The 16721-nt window shown below is 45.9% G+C and overlaps 1 protein-coding gene across 4 annotated transcripts in view; it reads left to right on the forward strand.

The window, feature by feature from the left end:
• Positions 1–758: 758 nt before the first annotated feature.
• AGO1 (argonaute RISC component 1) overlaps positions 759–16721 on the forward strand; it is a 35183-nt gene continuing 19220 nt past the window's right edge. For 2 of the 4 annotated variants that reach the window (XM_032495915.1, XM_032495917.1), the window contains exons 1-11: positions 759–1000; positions 5994–6177; positions 8525–8645; positions 9085–9266; positions 9661–9797; positions 10023–10157; positions 10308–10395; positions 11034–11181; positions 14975–15094; positions 15467–15598; positions 15728–15861. In XM_032495915.1, the coding sequence (XP_032351806.1) occupies positions 976–1000; positions 5994–6177; positions 8525–8645; positions 9085–9266; positions 9661–9797; positions 10023–10157; positions 10308–10395; positions 11034–11181; positions 14975–15094; positions 15467–15598; positions 15728–15861 (1406 nt within the window). In that variant the 5' untranslated portion in view covers positions 759–975. Of the gene's footprint in view, positions 1001–5993; positions 6178–8524; positions 8646–9084; positions 9267–9578; positions 9798–10022; positions 10158–10307; positions 10396–11033; positions 11182–14974; positions 15095–15466; positions 15599–15727; positions 15862–16721 lie in introns of those variants that run through there. The other 2 variants (XM_032495916.1, XM_032495918.1) reach the window with 2 other exon arrangements.

Raw genomic sequence — 16721 nt, forward strand, 5'->3', positions numbered from 1 at the left:
GAGGAATAGTGTCAGATGCTGCAGAGAAATAAGAAGTTGAAAATTATTCCTTGAGTTTCGGTACAAAAAGTATTTTAAGTGACGTGATGAGGGCAAAAGCGGATTGACTGAGTTCAGGCGTATACTGTAGATGAGAAAGTAGAGGCAAGTGCTTCCTAGGTCCCGTAGGTAGAACTCAGAAGCCGCTCTTAAATTGAGACTCTGACATCTTCCAGGGTAGGCAGGGTCTCTTTCATATCTGTGGTCTCGGCGCCCAGCACTTGGCCTGGAAGAGAGGGTGGCGTCAGTGAGTTCAGTGACTAGGGACGGAGAAAGGCTTCACGGAGGCAGTCGCTTTGCAGCCAAGGCTTGAAGGATGAGGGTGATTGGGAGGAGAGGTGGGAGGCAGGGCCCCTGGGTGATGGGGCTCTCGGAGTGTGTGAGGGTGGCTTGGGAATGAGATGGAAATGTGTGCGAGGCTCTGTGCGAAGTGGGGAGGCTGTTTATAGGTTTGGAGGGACCTGTTTGGGGGAAAAGACAGGGCCGGAGGCTGCTGCGAGAGGGTGTCCTCCCGCCCCGCCCCACTTACGCCGCTGCGCGGTTCCGCGGCGCCTCTACCGGAGCCCTTCTGCCGGGCTGCATGGTGACGGGTGACCGCCAGGGGCCGCTGCCTCCGGTCCCCGGTGCCCCCGCCCCTCTCCATTGGCCTTTGTTGCCGTCGGAGCGCCCCGTTTGACTCGTTCCCGTCCGCCCCCTGGGCCTGGCGGTCGCGCCTGCGCACTGGCAGCTGGCCGGGCGCTCGCAGGGGGGAGCTGCCGCAGGCTCCGCGGCGGCGGCGGCAACGGAGGCTGCGGGGGCGGCGGCGCGAGCGGCCGGGCTTGGGGGGGGAGCCGAGCCCGGCCCGGGAGCCCAAGCAGCTAGAGTGCGGGGTACCTAGGCCCCTCACGCTGGACTCCACAGTCTCCAGGCCGCCTGACCTCCGCACGGGTATATGGGATGGAAGCGGGACCCTCGGGAGCAGGTAAGGGCCCCCCAGAAGAGGGGGACGGTGCATGCTCCAAGGACCAGGGGACTCCCGTGTGAAGAGCAGAATTACCGAGTGAGAAAGGGTTTCCTGAGTGAGGAAAGGGGCTCTTATGAGATGGGGGGCCCAGTTTGAAGGGGTTGTGTGCAGTTCCGGGGGAAATCTTGAGAAAGGAGCGCTGAGACGGGGGCCGTTTATCAAAGGAGGCTGTATGCACTCCTGGAGGTGGGAAGTGATCTGATAGAAGAGCCTGAACACACGTAAGGACCCCCGGAGATCCCGGGAGGCCTGGGGCGAGGCCCGGCAGGTGGCAGGGGGCGGGATCCAGGTGTCCAGGAGAGGAGGGGGTCGACACAGATGGGCCCAGAGCTGCCACATGCCGGGGGCGGGGGCTCCACGGGGCTGGGCTGGCCTGGGCTGGTGTCTCTTGGGAGAAGGTGCCAGAGCTGGGCTGTGAGCTCCTCCCCAGCCGGGCCTGACGTTGGGGCGAGGGTCAGGGGGCGGTGGGTGGGGATCCAGCCCCGGGATTCCCCCCCGTGAGTCTGGGGAGCTGGAGCGGAGGCGCCGGAGCATGCGCGGAGGTGGCTGCTGGAAGGGGCTGCCCGATGTGGTGGGGGCGTGGCTGCCCGATATCCCCCCCCCCCCAACATCCCTCCAGGTTTGGCTTGGAAAAAGGAGCGCGCTGTTGGGGTGCATTCTCTCTAAAGTCATCGCTAGCAGAGCACAAGGTGGAAATGGGCCCCTTCCTCATCTTGGGGCTCTTGCACTTCGTCCTGAAAACCCTCAGTCACAATTTGCCAAGAATGGGTTGAGGGAAACTGCCAGAGTGCCTTTTTCTGCCACTGGGATTAAAAAAGAATGTGGAGACCAAGGCAATGTTTTGAGGACGGGTCCTTCCTGAGGACAGGCCTTAGAGAATGTGTTGGTTACTGAGGAACTAAGGCCAGGACGAGGTTTACCTAGGAGCTGTCTGCCTGGTTTGCACGTTTCTGATCGTGTAGTAAATAGAGTTAGGATCTTTTAATCCAAGGATAATGATGTCAGAAGTGTCTCCTAAGAGGACAGCTTAATCTTTCTATACCTAAATGTTTTTATGGTTGCTATCCCCCTTAGGGTATTTTTGCTTTTTCCTCTCTCTACTCCCCAGAAACTTTCAGGGCCATGTTATTAGACCCAAGGTTGCCAAGCTAGCCTTTTGTCACAAATAAGTTGTTTGGGATAGGAAGGATTTTTTAGACTTCACCGTGGTGGATCCCAGGTGATAGCCTTAACTTCTTATTCACAGTCAAGAGAAAAGGAAGTAAGAGCAGAAAAGAAACTGAGGCAGGGCTGCCCCAAGAAGACCAGAGTCCCCAGGATGGGCTGTGGAGTGGTAGCAACTCCTGTGTCCTAGGTCTCTTACCCTTTTGATGGGGGAACAGTCTGGACCTGGGAATCCTTTAGGTCTTGTCTCACCACTTCCTTCCATTTGATCTAGGGGTGGGAATAGGATTTCCATTTGGGACATGAATTTCATTTCACTTGGGATATGAATTTCATTCTAGTTGAAGAAACTTTGACTTTTATACCAGATCTAACTCCCTCAAGGAAATAGCTCCTATCAACTCATTCAAGTCATCCATTCAGTAATCTATAAGTACTTAGTGACTTCTTTCCCTTTACGAAAATAACCTTATAAAGGCTATGTAAGTCTTTATGGCATTTAGGAAGCAACTGACTTCAGAAAACCATTTCCTCCTTCTTTTAGGCCCCTTGCTCCATTCCAGGAACTCTCCTTGTTTTCTGGGTGGAAGACTATTTGTAACAACCCGTGGACTAGAGTGAGAGTAGGTCACAGAGGTCCAGATGGATTGGTGGGAGCTGGCATCCATACCAGAGTGCTAATGATTTTATTCTGATGAATTCCTAAGGGGCTCTGGTGTGATGGAAAAATTTACTTTGTTGTTGTTGTTGTTGTTGTTGTTACAATAAGCTTCTAGGGAAGAAACTAGAGCTTGATGTCTAGAGTTGGCTGTAGCCTAATGGAGCAGGCTTTACCTCATCAAAGGATGTAATTGAAATTAATTCTGGAAGCTGTGAATGGAGGGACCCCATAACTGCCTCCTTCCTAGGCCCAGACTATTCTCTTGGAGGTTGGGGGACATAGTACACAAAGCAAGGTATTTATTGTTGCTGGCTTCACTGGACTTATTTCCAGGTGTGCTTTCTGTGCTCAGGTGTGTTTCAAGCACATACACTGGACTGGGAGCTCCCAGAGGGTAGAGGTGGTGTCTGATTTATCTGTGGAATCAACGAATGTCTAGGCCCTGCCAAAAGTACATGTTTGTTTATTGAATTGAATGTGTGAACATAAATGGTTAAGCACATGTGAATATTTAATAACTTATGTGTACTCATGTGTGGACAAATTCTTTTTGAAGGGATTGGCCTCTTACTTGCTTACTGGACAGCTAACCCAGCCTTGAGTTTGTCTTTTGAATGGTCAGTCTAGCTCCTTGGGAGGTATGTGGGCCTTGGAACTGCAGGGAAGGAACCTCTGAGCCAGGCCTTTCGGCTCTGTTACTTTTCCTTGTCAGGGCTGGTTGGGGATGGGGGAGGGGGAGTGTCCTTTACATAGCCCCTCCCTCCTTGCTTTTGTCTGCAGGGAAGGGCCCCGCCCCTTTCCCCCAAGGCCCAAGCTTTGTCCTCTGTGCTGGGGCCCTCATCTGCATCACAAAGTGGCCGTCTGTCCCTGTCTGGATCTGAAGGGAAGTGTCTCCCTTTCTCAGACTAAAAGCTGGGGGCAGGGTGGGGTTGGGGGTAACTTTGTACTGCTGTAAGTCTTGCAGAGGGTTGGAGTGGGAGAGAGGTTCCCTCTTACTTCTGCCTTCCCTAGTTTGGGGGTGAAAGGGAGGGTGGGGGCTCTCTCCCCTGTTTTCCCAAAGCCTCCTTGGAGTGGAGGGTGCCTAAGACTAAGTCTGGTATATAGTCCTATTTTGGGGGAAGAGAAGGCTTTGAAGCTAGAGTGTCTGTCCCATCCCCCATCATTTCTACCCAGCTCTAGGGGATGTCTTTCTCCCAAGACTCCAAACAATTATTCTGCCTGGGAGGCTAAGGAGATGAATGGAATGTAAGAACTTGGGGAGGGGAAGGTTGTCTCTTATCAGCTACATCCTTTTAGGGTCATGTTTGTCCTGTTCAGGGTTTATAATTATTCCTGCTGTTTTTAGGTGTTCATGTGTTTGTGTGTTGTGTATGCATGTGTGTTCTTTGTAGTGTGTCTATGGATCTATTTGTTCATTCATTTAGTATCTGTATATTGAACACCTCCTGTATGCCAGGCACTGGAGATTCAGCACTGACCAAGGCAGATACAGTCTGAATCTTTGAAGAACTCACAGTCTAGGGTGGTAAGGGGTGTGTGTATAAAGATAAACTGTGTGTTTAGATGTGTATAGAATAGAGAAATGTGTCCTTCTGTGTGTGTATATCTGTCTATGGCTTGTGCACAATTTCTGTCCAGCTCTTTCTGGAATAGGTAGCCATGCTAGTGGTTAAGCTTTCACTTCCCCAGATGGCTGCATTCTGAAGGCCTTTTCCCCCCAGGCTGGGCCTCCATTTCCCTGTCTGCAGAGTGGGGTAGGCTTGACAGGTGGTTAGAAGGAGACACAGCAGCTTAGCTCTGGGAAGCATGCCCCTCCCTTAAATGGTTCTGACCTCTTCCTGACCCCCCAACTAAGGATATGTCCCATCCCCCCAGCTTGGCAGACAGTGAAAGCAGATCTCTGGTGTTAGGAGGTTCTGGGCTGGTTTATCCCTCTCTCCTCCCACCTGGGCTGGTCCCCTACCGGCAAGGACAATAGTAGATGTGGACAAAGAATTCTCTTAGGCAGTTTCCCTTTTTTCTCCCTTTCCCCTCTAGCTAGAAAATAAAACTAGGGGCAGCAATCAGGCTGCTGGCAAGAGAGGAGAAAGTAGTGGGAGCTGGTGCTTCCCTAGTCCTTTCCCAAAGGCTTCCTCTCTCTTAAAATTGATCCCTTCTGCTACTGTCTGGGCACTGTGTAGAAGGAGCTGTGGACTGTGGAGAGAATCTTGTGTTCTCCTTCCTAGAGCCAGTCATCTCTTCCTTCTCCAGCCATCATGCTAATGGCTGCCCCTCCATCCCAAGTCCTTTCCTGTAGCTTACTCTTGCCTCAGTCTCCTATATTTAGCCTGTCTTCATTCCCTAGCTTTTTCTTCTTTTGAACTTTTTCCTCATTGTCTCCCCACTTGCAACCTTGCTTCTTGCCTGGGGCCCCAGCTCTAACCTGTCTTGCCCCAGCCCCTAACTTCAGCCTTTCTTCTTCCCAATTCAAGGGTTTTTCTGCTGTGACCTCTAGTTTCAGCTTCTTCACCAGCTTCCCGCTTCAGCCTCTCTCCTTCCCTTAGTCTCCAAACTCTGTCCTTTCAGTCTTTTCTCCTTTTCTTTTTCTCCAGTGTCAGCCATTCAGTTGCCTTAATCCTTTCTCAAACACTGCCCCCATCCTGCTTGCCCCCCACCCCCATTGGCCTTCTTTGGATCTTTCTCCTACCTGCAGTGCAGAGGAGCATTAAGATGATGCTATTTCATGTTCAGGGTGGTGATGAGTGAAGTGAGCATCAGGCTGACAGATAATAGGGCTTTCTTGGTTTGCTAGATAGCTGTTGGAGGCAGATGTCTTAATCTAGTAGAGGAAAGAGTTTTTAGTTACTGGAGCCAGATTTAGCCCCCTACTTAACATGTAATAGGAAGTTATTATGTATTCACTTGGTGAATTTAAGATAGATAACAGGGGTAATTTTCCTACTGGAAAGTTTTTAAAAAATGAGCCTAGATTGTCTGAGCCAGTAGAAGCCCTCAGTTGGACTGGGTAGGCAAGAAAGAGACTTCCCCTATATTCTGCTGCTCCTGTTCTAGGAGGCCTTGACCTTCTCTGATTAGAGTGGTAAGGATATACAAGATTCTGCCCTCACCAGCCTCTCTGTCTTATAGCTGCAGGCGCCTACCTGCCCCCCCTGCAGCAGGTGTTCCAGGCACCTCGCCGGCCTGGCATTGGCACTGTGGGGAAACCAATCAAGCTCCTGGCCAATTACTTTGAGGTGGACATCCCTAAGATTGACGTCTACCACTACGAGGTGGATATCAAGCCGGATAAGTGTCCTCGCAGAGTCAACCGGTAAGTGATATACACCTAAGCCACCAAGTCCAGGAGTCCTTATTTTCTGAATCTCAGAACCTTGAAAGAGAATGCAAAGAGGTAAAAGAAAAACTAGTAGAAGGTAGTATCACCAAATTCAAGAAAGTTTTTGAGAAAGAGACTCTTAAGTAAGGCAAATGTTGAAAAATATCACTAGATCTGACTTAGGAGATAATTGGTACCTTTTGCCACAGCAGTTTCAGTGGAGGAGTTGGGCTAGTAATCCTAATAGTGAGTTAAGGAATAAGTGGGAGGTAATGTGGTAGGGATACTGAGAGCAGATAGCTTTTTCTAGATAGCTTGAGGGTGAAGAACGGTGAGAGAGGGAATATGTTGGCTAGAGAGGATTATAGGGGTCAAGTACAGTGCCTACAGCATTTCAGTATTTGTTGAAATGAATAAATGAAAAGTTTTAAAGAATGAGACATGAATATGTTTATAAATGGAGAAGGAGCCAGTGAAGGAGAGGTTAAAGGTACAGTACAGAGAGGGACAGAATGAATGGGATGTCCTTGCTGAGGCAGGAGGACATCTAGGATACACAGTTAGAGGAATTAACCTTAGAAGAAGCAATATTTATTCTTAAAATTAATTTGTTTTATTATTATTTGGAAAATATATATGTGCAATGTAAAAAGTTTTAAATACTATGAAAAGAGTAGCAGTGAACAGTATTTCCTATTACCCTGATTGCCAGTCTCCTAGTCCCTTTCCCCAGAGACATTGATTGTTACCATTTTTTAGTATACTTCTAGATTTTTTTAATGTATATGCGAGCATATATGTATATAGAACACTTTCTGTGCTTAAATGCACAGAACGTAGACTCTTATATACCTTGTTCTGCACCTTGCTTTTTCCACTGAACAATGTATTTTGAAAAATAATATTTATCATTACATACGTATCTGCCTCATTCTTTTGCATAACTCCATAGGTATGCTATTGAATGGATGTATTATAACCTGTTTAATAAAACTGTTAAGGATCGTTTAGGGTGAGTGCAAACTTTTGCTACAAAAATGAAACTGTAGAATATTAATATAGATAAATTTTTGCACTCAAATGTGAGTGTATCTGTGGGATAAATTCCTAGGACTGAATTGTTGGCACAATATGTTTAAAATTTTTGAGATATTGCCAGTTTTTTTTAAGGTAAGTTGTACCAACTTACACTCCCATCAGCAAGGTATCAGAGATGCCCCTTTCCCATATCTGCACCAATCCAGTATATTGGATTTTTTAATCATTGGCATTCTGCTAAGTAGAAAATTATATCTTGGTCTAATTTTAAATTGTGTTTCTTGAATGAGTGAAGTTAAACATTTTCATGTTTAAAAATTATATATGAAAGGGATATTTCAAATGTGAAAGGAAAGAATAGAAGAGGCATGTATATGTAAATGTGTTTGTTTATGTGACTGGGAACTTGAAGATGGCCTCACCTACTGCACTTTACTCTTTTGAAAGTTATTAAAAATGCTTTTTGATACCAGATAGGAATGAATTCTGGAAAAGATGTGTCACAGTCCATGAAGATGGAAGATCAGGGATATGAAGAAGATTGCTGGGAGCACTGAAGTTTAATTAGGATTGAAACCATGTGTTTATAGTTGCTTCCAGTGTTCATTTTGAACCTTTTTATCCAGTAGTATTCAAGAGCTTTGGTTTAGAAAGTGAAGAGGTCAGATAGTTGGATGAGCTGGGATTTTGAAGGACAGATAGATACTCTGAAATCTCTGAAAGTGGCAGAGGACAGGAAGGGAAATCAAGAAAGAGATGATAATGGAGAGAAAGCTGGGTGGTGAAACTAAGGACTTCAGAGAAATGAAAGAGATGAGGTTCTTCTTCCACAGTTTATTCCTATTCCAGTTCAGATCTCTTCCCCACCTACCGTTTTTGGTTATCAGCCTGGGGATTGGAGCAGCCTGAATTTTGTTTCTGATTCTAGATAGACCCTGGGATTAAGCCCTTCTCTTCTCAGCCCCATACCCCCTACCCACCAGCTCAGAAGGTGCTCACACCCACTCTGTTAGGTCCTTCAGAGCCTTGGTGATCTGAGGACCAAAAATATCACCAGGGAGCATGTTAGAAACGTAGAATTTCAGACTTTGATCTAAACCTACTGAATCAGAGTCTGTATTTTATTAAGATCTACAGGTGATTCGTATAAATGTTGAAGTTTGAGAAGCACTGTCATAGAGTAGAGGTTAGTAGCTGTTAAGAGAAAATGTAATAGTTGGGATGTTGCCCAGACTTCACATTACTTCCAAAAGCTTGAAGTATTAGTCTTTCAGCTCCCACTTGCCTCTCCTATTCCCCACAGGGAAGTGGTGGAATACATGGTCCAGCATTTCAAGCCTCAGATCTTTGGTGATCGCAAGCCCGTGTATGATGGAAAGAAGAACATTTACACTGTCACAGCATTGCCCATTGGCAATGAACGGGTAAGGTTGGGAGTCAGGCTGGACCTGGGTCAGAGGTCTAGGGAGGGGCAGAACTCACAGAAGCCTGTTTAGAGTCTGGCAATCCAGAGATCCCTTTCATCTTTTGTGCTAAGTGCGTCTTAGGGTGAGGAATGGGTAGGTGCTGATTTTTATTTAGCCTACTGTATGTCTGCCCCTGTTGCAAACAGACTGAGACTAGACTTAAAATAGACCTAAAGGACTTTCTGCTAAGTATGGTTGAGAGGGACAGAAGCAGTGAGCCAGTGTGGCTGGAGACTGAGGGACTGGATTTACTCTGAAGTCTTCTGTGCAAGTCCTTGTCAGCTTAAGAAACAGATTCTTGGCAAATCTATAGAGTGAAGGACAGTAGGGGCATGGCAAGGAATGTTGGACTATGGGAAAGCATTGACAGTCCTTCACCCCTTTCTCTTTCCTGAAGGTTGACTTTGAGGTGACAATCCCTGGGGAAGGGAAGGATCGAATCTTCAAGGTTTCCATCAAGTGGCTAGCCATTGTGAGCTGGCGCATGCTGCATGAGGCCTTGGTCAGTGGCCAGATCCCTGTTCCCCTGGAGTCTGTGCAAGCCCTGGATGTGGCCATGAGGCACCTGGCATCCATGAGGTACTTGATGTAATTAGTATCTGGGCTACTAGTGGTGGCAGAAGTGCTATGAGGGGAGGAGGGGAATGAGCATATATTAAGGTCCCACAGTGTGCCTTTCAAATAAAATACTCTTTGAAGCCCTACCATATGCCAGTCAAATGTGTACATTTAGATGGTTTAAAGCTTTGGCCCTGTCCCTTTTAGATACCTTTGGACCTCACCTCATCTGTCCCTGCAGGGCAGAGAAAGGGTAGAGATTTGCACAAGGTCAGTCACACAACTAGTGAAGGATCAGAGCTGGAATTAAAGCCCTGGTGTCCTGCCTTCCAGGCCAGGGCTCCTCCGTGCCCAGGATGCCTCACAGGGTGGGGGCCTGTGCCCGAGGGACCAGTTCTCTGCCTGTCCCTGCCAGGTACACCCCTGTGGGCCGCTCCTTCTTCTCACCGCCTGAGGGCTACTACCACCCGCTGGGGGGTGGGCGCGAGGTCTGGTTCGGCTTTCACCAGTCTGTGCGCCCTGCCATGTGGAAGATGATGCTCAACATTGATGGTGAGTGGGGAGAGCTATGGAGCCAGGGGCACCCTGAGTCCAGTGACCACACTCCCAGCCTCATCCCTCCCAGCTCTGCAACCACACTCCTAGTCTAATCCCTACAGCCCTGGGACCCCCTCCCCCATCCCAATACCCTATAAGGAAGAGGGTGTAAAGAGCAGTGCCTCCATTTATTTTGGAAGACAGAACCTGAGCAGAGCTTTCCCTACCCTGTCCCCACAGTCTCAGCCACTGCCTTCTACAAGGCGCAGCCAGTGATTGAGTTCATGTGTGAGGTGCTGGACATCAGGAACATAGATGAGCAGCCTAAGCCTCTCACGGACTCTCAGCGCGTGCGCTTCACCAAGGAGATCAAGGGTGAGGATCCAAACAGGCCGGGAGGGAAGTCAGTGCTACTTTCTCTTTAGTCCTAAAAGGAAATCCCCTTGGGATATGTTCAGGGGAGAGGCCAAGCCTGGGCACAGGAGCAGCCTTTTCCAACCCTGACAAGCAGTATGTGTATCCCAGGCCTAAAGGTGGAAGTGACCCACTGTGGACAGATGAAGAGGAAATATCGCGTGTGTAATGTTACCCGCCGCCCTGCCAGCCATCAGACGTAAGTTGACAAGGCTGCTAAGCCCTACCATTGATGGAAGAGGGTTGATATTTTAGCATACTCTCTTCACTCTCTCCACCCTACACCTTGCCCTGAGGATAAGCCCTGTTTTCAAAGATAAACTGTAGAAATTTGGTATCCCTCCCATAACCTTCCCAGGTCCATTGATACTCTTCTACATTTTTACCTTCTTAGTCTCCACCTGTCCTCCTTTACTATAGAGCAAGCATCTTCCACTGACTCCTGTCTGAATTGTATTAATGTTAGAATCTCTTATTCTTCTTCCTGAAAAAGAAAGCTGAGATCCTAGGCTAGACCTTGGGGAAGCTGTCGCTGATTCCATCCACCTTCTTCACCTCATACTATACTGGACTATGAGTGCCTACTGTGTGTCAGGCTTCGTGCTTGACACTAGAAATACAGATGAGTCAGATATGGTCCTGACTGTTTTGGAACTTGCCTCTCACATCTTTGGCTTCATGCTTTGAGCCCCGTTTGCCTGCTTTCCCATGAGTGCCGATAGTGTTTAAAAAGGCTGGGTAGGGATGAAGTCAAGTCTGGAGTTTCCCATGGTTATAGGTCTAGAAAGGTGGGATTGAATGCTGGGCTATGACACCTCTTTCCCTTTCCTCAAACAGGTTTCCCTTGCAGCTGGAGAGTGGACAGACTGTGGAATGTACAGTGGCACAGTATTTCAAGCAGAAATACAACCTTCAGCTCAAGTATCCCCACCTGCCCTGCCTGCAGGTTGGCCAGGAACAAAAGCATACCTACCTGCCTCTAGAGGTGAGGCTGCCAAGTAATGACTAGGCTGAGGAACAAACATTGTACCTGTACACTGATCATCAGAGGTCTGTTCTTCCATTTGTAGTCTCATCCTTATTTTGAAGTTTAGAAAATTGATGTTCTGGAGATCATTCTGTGAAACGTAGGCCTCATTCTTACCTATTGAGTTCTTTCCTTATCCCCCATACTGCTCTCATGTTCTTTCAGGACTGCCAGGCAGAGGTGAAAGCTGTATTTACTGTTTAATAAGTAATTAGTTCGTTCTGGACAGAGATTTCAGTTACCCACACTCATATTCGCTTAATTTCTCTTTCCCTGTTTGGAGCTGGAGATCCTAAATGACCTAAAGATACAAGTGTACCTTATTTTACAGAAAATGGAGATGAATATTACCTGTAACATGAATCCTGTTTCCTCAGTGATCAATGTATTCCTTTTGAAAAAGTTTTAGCCCAAGATTTGTCATGTTCTTATGCTTCAGCAGGCCTTTGAAATCCTGCAATTAAAGAAAAAATAGTAATACTCTTTAAGTCATAGAATACAAGTGGAGACCCACTGGGCTCTATTTGGTTTGGTATACACTAGCCAAAATGTATAATGAGAAAACTACCTCTGAATGCTTCGTTGTTTAGTCCGGTGCTGCTCAGAGTGTAGCCAGTGGACCAGCAGCATAGGTATTACCTGGAAGCTTGTTTGAAATGCAAAATCTCAGGTTCCACCTGGACCTGCTGAATCAGGATCTTTTAACAGAACCCAAAGAAGATTCATATGAAAAAGTTGGAGAAGCACTAGCCTTGGTTATCATCTTACTGTGTTTTAGCAGCAGGAGTCAGATAGCTGGGACCAAAGTTTAAGCCTTCTGTGAGCTTCTGGGATTTCAGAACTCACCAAAGGAAATTAGACTGAAGGGAGAAGAGATCCCAAAACCCAAGAACTCTGACTCAGTTAATAGCTGTTGATGCACAGAAAGTGGAATGAAGATAATATGTTCTTTGAGGTGTAAGCAGAAGTCTTCAGGGGCAATGCCAGCTAAGTAGATAGGGTGTGGGTAATATCTACTGCAACCTCAGATTTGTTAGCAAATTAACATTACTTCTTTTTAAACATAGTTTCCAAGGTAAATAACTTATATAATGACTTGTATTTTTTAAAATTTGGGGGGTTTTTAGTTATTTTTTTTAAATGGAGGTACTGTGAATTGAACTCAGTTCCTCATACATGCTAAGCATGCACTCTACCACTGAGCTATACCCACCCCTCAATATAATGACTTATATTTTGATTTTTTACTGTTGTTCATTTAAGAAATGTTTATTGTGTTCCAGCTATATGTCATATGCTTTTAGGTGCTGAGAATATAGAGATTAACAAGACAGACAAGGTCCCTGCTATCTTGGAGCTTACAATCTAGAAGGGGGTGATAGACAATAAACTGATAAATAAGATAATTTCAGATGGTGGTGAGTGTTATGAGAATAATAAAACAGGTTAAGGGAATAGGCATAGGGTGGAGGGGATGAGAGAGTCACTTTAGCTATTATGGTCAGAGAAGTCTTTTAAGGAGACATTTGAGCTGAGTTCCAAATTATGAGGTAGAACCAACCTTGTAACAACTTGAAGAAGAGCCTTCTGGGCAAGAGGTAAATAGCAAGTACAAAGGCTCTAAAGCAGCAGGGAGCTTGGATCTTCTTAGGGAGAGATAGGAGATGTAGTGGCTGGCATGTAGTGTATGAGGAGAAGAGTAGTAGGAGATGAGTTCAGAGAGAAGTGCAAGGTCAGATCACATAGGCAATTGTAGCCAGGTTTTTTTTTTTTTAAAAGAATAGCTTTATTGAGATATAATTCAAATACCATAAAATTTACCCTCTTAAAATGTACAATTCAGTGGGTTTTAGTATATTCACAGAGTTGCACAACCATTACCATTATCTGATTCTAAAACATCTTCATCACCCCTAGAAAAAAGCCCATACCCATTAACAGTCACTTACCATTCCTTCTACCCTTCCACCACCACCTACTAACCACTGATCTACTTCTGTCTCTGTGGATTTGTCTGTTCTGGACATTTCATGTAAATGGAATTATATGGTATATAGCCTTTTTTAAAAAATTAGATTTATTTATATATTTTTAATGGAAGTACTGGGGATCGAACCCAGGACCTCATGCATGCTAAGCACACACTTTACTACTGAGCTATACCTTCCCCCCAATATACGATCCTTTTTGACTGTCCTGTATCACTTAGCATAATGTCTTCAAGGATATATTGTAGCATATGGCAGAATTTCCTTCCTCTTTAAGGCTGAATAATATTTCAATGTATGTATATACTACATTTTGTGTATCCATTCACTCATTGATAGACACTTGGTTGCTTTCACTTTCTAGCTATTTTTAATAATGCTACTGTGAATGTAGGTATACAAATATTCATTCTAGTCCCTGCTTTCACTTATTTTAAGTTTATACCCAGAATGGAATTACTGGATCACATGGTATTTCTGTGTTTAGTTTTTTGAGGAATCACCGTACTGTTTTCCACAGCAGCTGTATCATTTTACATTCCCACCAGCAATGCACAAGGGGTCCAGTTTCTCTACATCCCTGCTTTAGTCTTTTTTCTAGTGTTGAGTCTGTAGTTGAAATCATTTGTAAAGAATGCTACAACTCCAAGATGCCTTTAAAAGAACAGCCTCACAAATTTTAACAATTTTGGGTTTTCATTCAGTGAATTGACTAACTTGTGTATTCTCTGAGACACAGAGTTTAAGGTCAGCTGACCTTGTCCTGGTGGTTTTCCCTACCACTATTCAACATGAACTCTGGAAATTAGGAAGAGAACTTACAGTGTTGGCCCTATGGGAGCAAGTTTTACATTTCATCTGAATCCTCACAACAGCTTTAGTAGAAAGCTAGTGTTTTTTTCCCATGACTGAAATTAAAGAAGCAGAGTCTTAGAGTGGTTAAAACTCCTGTCCAAGGTAACATCATCTAGAATTGGCAAAGCTGGCCTTCAAACCTAAGTCTTCCAAACCTACTGTCTCTCTCTGCCCTGCCAAAGGCTTTCTGTTCACAGCTTCCTGAATATAGTATATTGGGCAATGAAAGTCTTGTGTATCACTAGAAAGTTTTTTCTGATTTCCATTGTGTTCTTTTGGGTGCAATACAGAGGAACCATGTGGCAGGATATTCCTCACAACAACGGAGGACACTGTCAGCCAATAGAGACAGTGATTTCTGTAGACCAGGGGCTCAGTGATTATCCGTAGACTGAGGCTCAAGAGTTAAGAGCCATTGTTCGTTCTCCTGGTGTGTTGCAGTATGGAGCAACTGACTGCCTGCCACCATTGGAGAGCTGCCTACTGTCTAGGAATCCAGTTTGTGTATATAGAGTTTTTCAGTATTCAGAAGAGCTCTATTTTGGGCCCTTTGGTAAATAATAATTTATGCTACAACTTATTGAGTATTTACTATGTTGCAGAACTGTACTTGGTTTGTTAAGTGCTTTATTTAGTCTCCTAACAGCCCTATGAGATTATTACTGTTCTCATTTAACGATGCATGAAACTTGAGCCTGGATCTGGCTCTGGATCCCTAGTTCTCAATCACAAAGTGGCCATATTGCCCTTTGTATTGCACGTGGATATTTTCTAACTTGTCTGTGCACAGGGATTTTGTAGTCTTCTTCCCAGGACTGACAGCCAAGATCTCTTCCCTAACTGTGGGGCTCTGGGTACAGGGTGGACTGTACTTAGGCCAGAGCTACCTGTTCTTCTCGTTTCCTTAGGTCTGTAACATTGTGGCTGGGCAGCGCTGCATTAAGAAGCTGACCGACAACCAGACTTCGACCATGATAAAGGCTACAGCTAGGTCGGCCCCAGACAGACAGGAGGAGATCAGCCGTCTGGTCAGTGGGGCTGTAGAGAAATGTATGCGTGGTTGCTCAGTCATTGGGGTCCCTGGTAGCATAGATGCTTTTCTGCCTTGGCAGGACCCTTAGGAAAACACAAGCCTGGATTTGTTGCCTGGGACTCCATAGGACTGCTGTTGTTTCTTGACCCTGTAGCTACTTTCCTTCCTATCTCTTTTTCCCTCCTGTAATACGTCCCTGTGTTGTCCATTCCCTCTTACTTCATCTTCCACTCACCCCCAACCCCACTTTTTAGGACTATTGCTTGCCAGCCTCAGCTACTCTTCAGAGCTGTCTGCTTGGGACCTGGAAGCTGAGCAGTATTTCCAAGCTTCTGCTCCCCTGAAATCCCTTTTTTTTGTCTTGCAGATGAAGAATGCTAGCTACAACCTAGATCCCTACATCCAGGAATTTGGGATCAAGGTGAAGGATGACATGACGGAGGTGACAGGGCGAGTGCTGCCGGCGCCCATCTTGCAGTACGGCGGCCGGGTGAGCAGGGTCAGGGCCAGACAACATCTCTGGGGCATGTGGGAGGAGGTTGGGTTATATAGCTAGGAGGAGCTTTTGCTCCCCTGTCCACCTGGCTTTACTGAGGCTCACCTGGGCGCCCCCTCTGCCTATCCCCAGAACCGGGCCATTGCCACACCCAATCAGGGTGTCTGGGACATGCGGGGGAAACAGTTCTACAATGGGATTGAGATCAAAGTCTGGGCCATCGCCTGCTTCGCACCCCAAAAACAGTGTCGAGAAGAGGTGCTCAAGTAAGGAGGGTTGGGTGTATGGGTGGAAGGGAATGGGAAGGACTCTAGAGCTGCCTAACTTCCTCTACTCTCAAGATTTGATCAGTAGCTTGCTCTTTCTGACCCTTGACTCTGCCCCTCTGTGCTATCTGGCTCAAACTTCTGCCTGCTTTTTTTCTGTCCATCTGTGGTCAGGGGTCTTGATAAGGAGCCATATCTGTGTCAGAGAAGATGATTTTAGAGCATGCATCTCCTAGTGGAGACCTGAATTATTTTATGGTTATAATTATTAACAATGGTAGTAAACAGTAGTAGTGATGACTATAATGTTTATGCCAACACTGTACCTAATTTTATGCTCTCTTATTTCATCTTCACAGTGAGTAGGTGGTGGTATTTCCATTTTAAGGAGACTGGGGCTCAAAGAGGTTAAGTAACTGGTACAAGGTTTGCATATCAAGAAAGTGTCAGATTGCGATCAAATCAAATCTGCAGTTTCAAATCTTATATTCTTAATTGGAAATAAAACTTCAGCTGATACTCTTGAGCTATCCTTTCCTGTGCACAGAATTTGTTCATTTGGGTCCAAGTGACCTGAATTAGGTGAACAAGCGTTGTAAGGGCCTCTGAACCAACTGTGGCTGAAGGGCTGGGAGTAGATGACAACAGTGAAGAAAGAAGAAAGTGATATAGCCAAATGGTTTAAAGGAACAAGTTAGGGGAGCAATGTTCTTGAGTGACTGAATGAGTAAGTGAGGAAATCACTGCAGGTTTTTTTTTTTTTTTTAGCAGTTTTATTGAGCTATATTTCAAATACCACAAAATTTACCTGTTTAAAATGTATAGTTCAGTATTCTTGCAGTCTTCTGAAGTGGTGGCTC

This window comes from Camelus ferus, chromosome 13 (genome assembly GCF_009834535.1).
Source record: "Camelus ferus isolate YT-003-E chromosome 13, BCGSAC_Cfer_1.0, whole genome shotgun sequence".
NCBI classification, from domain to species: domain Eukaryota; kingdom Metazoa; phylum Chordata; class Mammalia; order Artiodactyla; family Camelidae; genus Camelus; species Camelus ferus.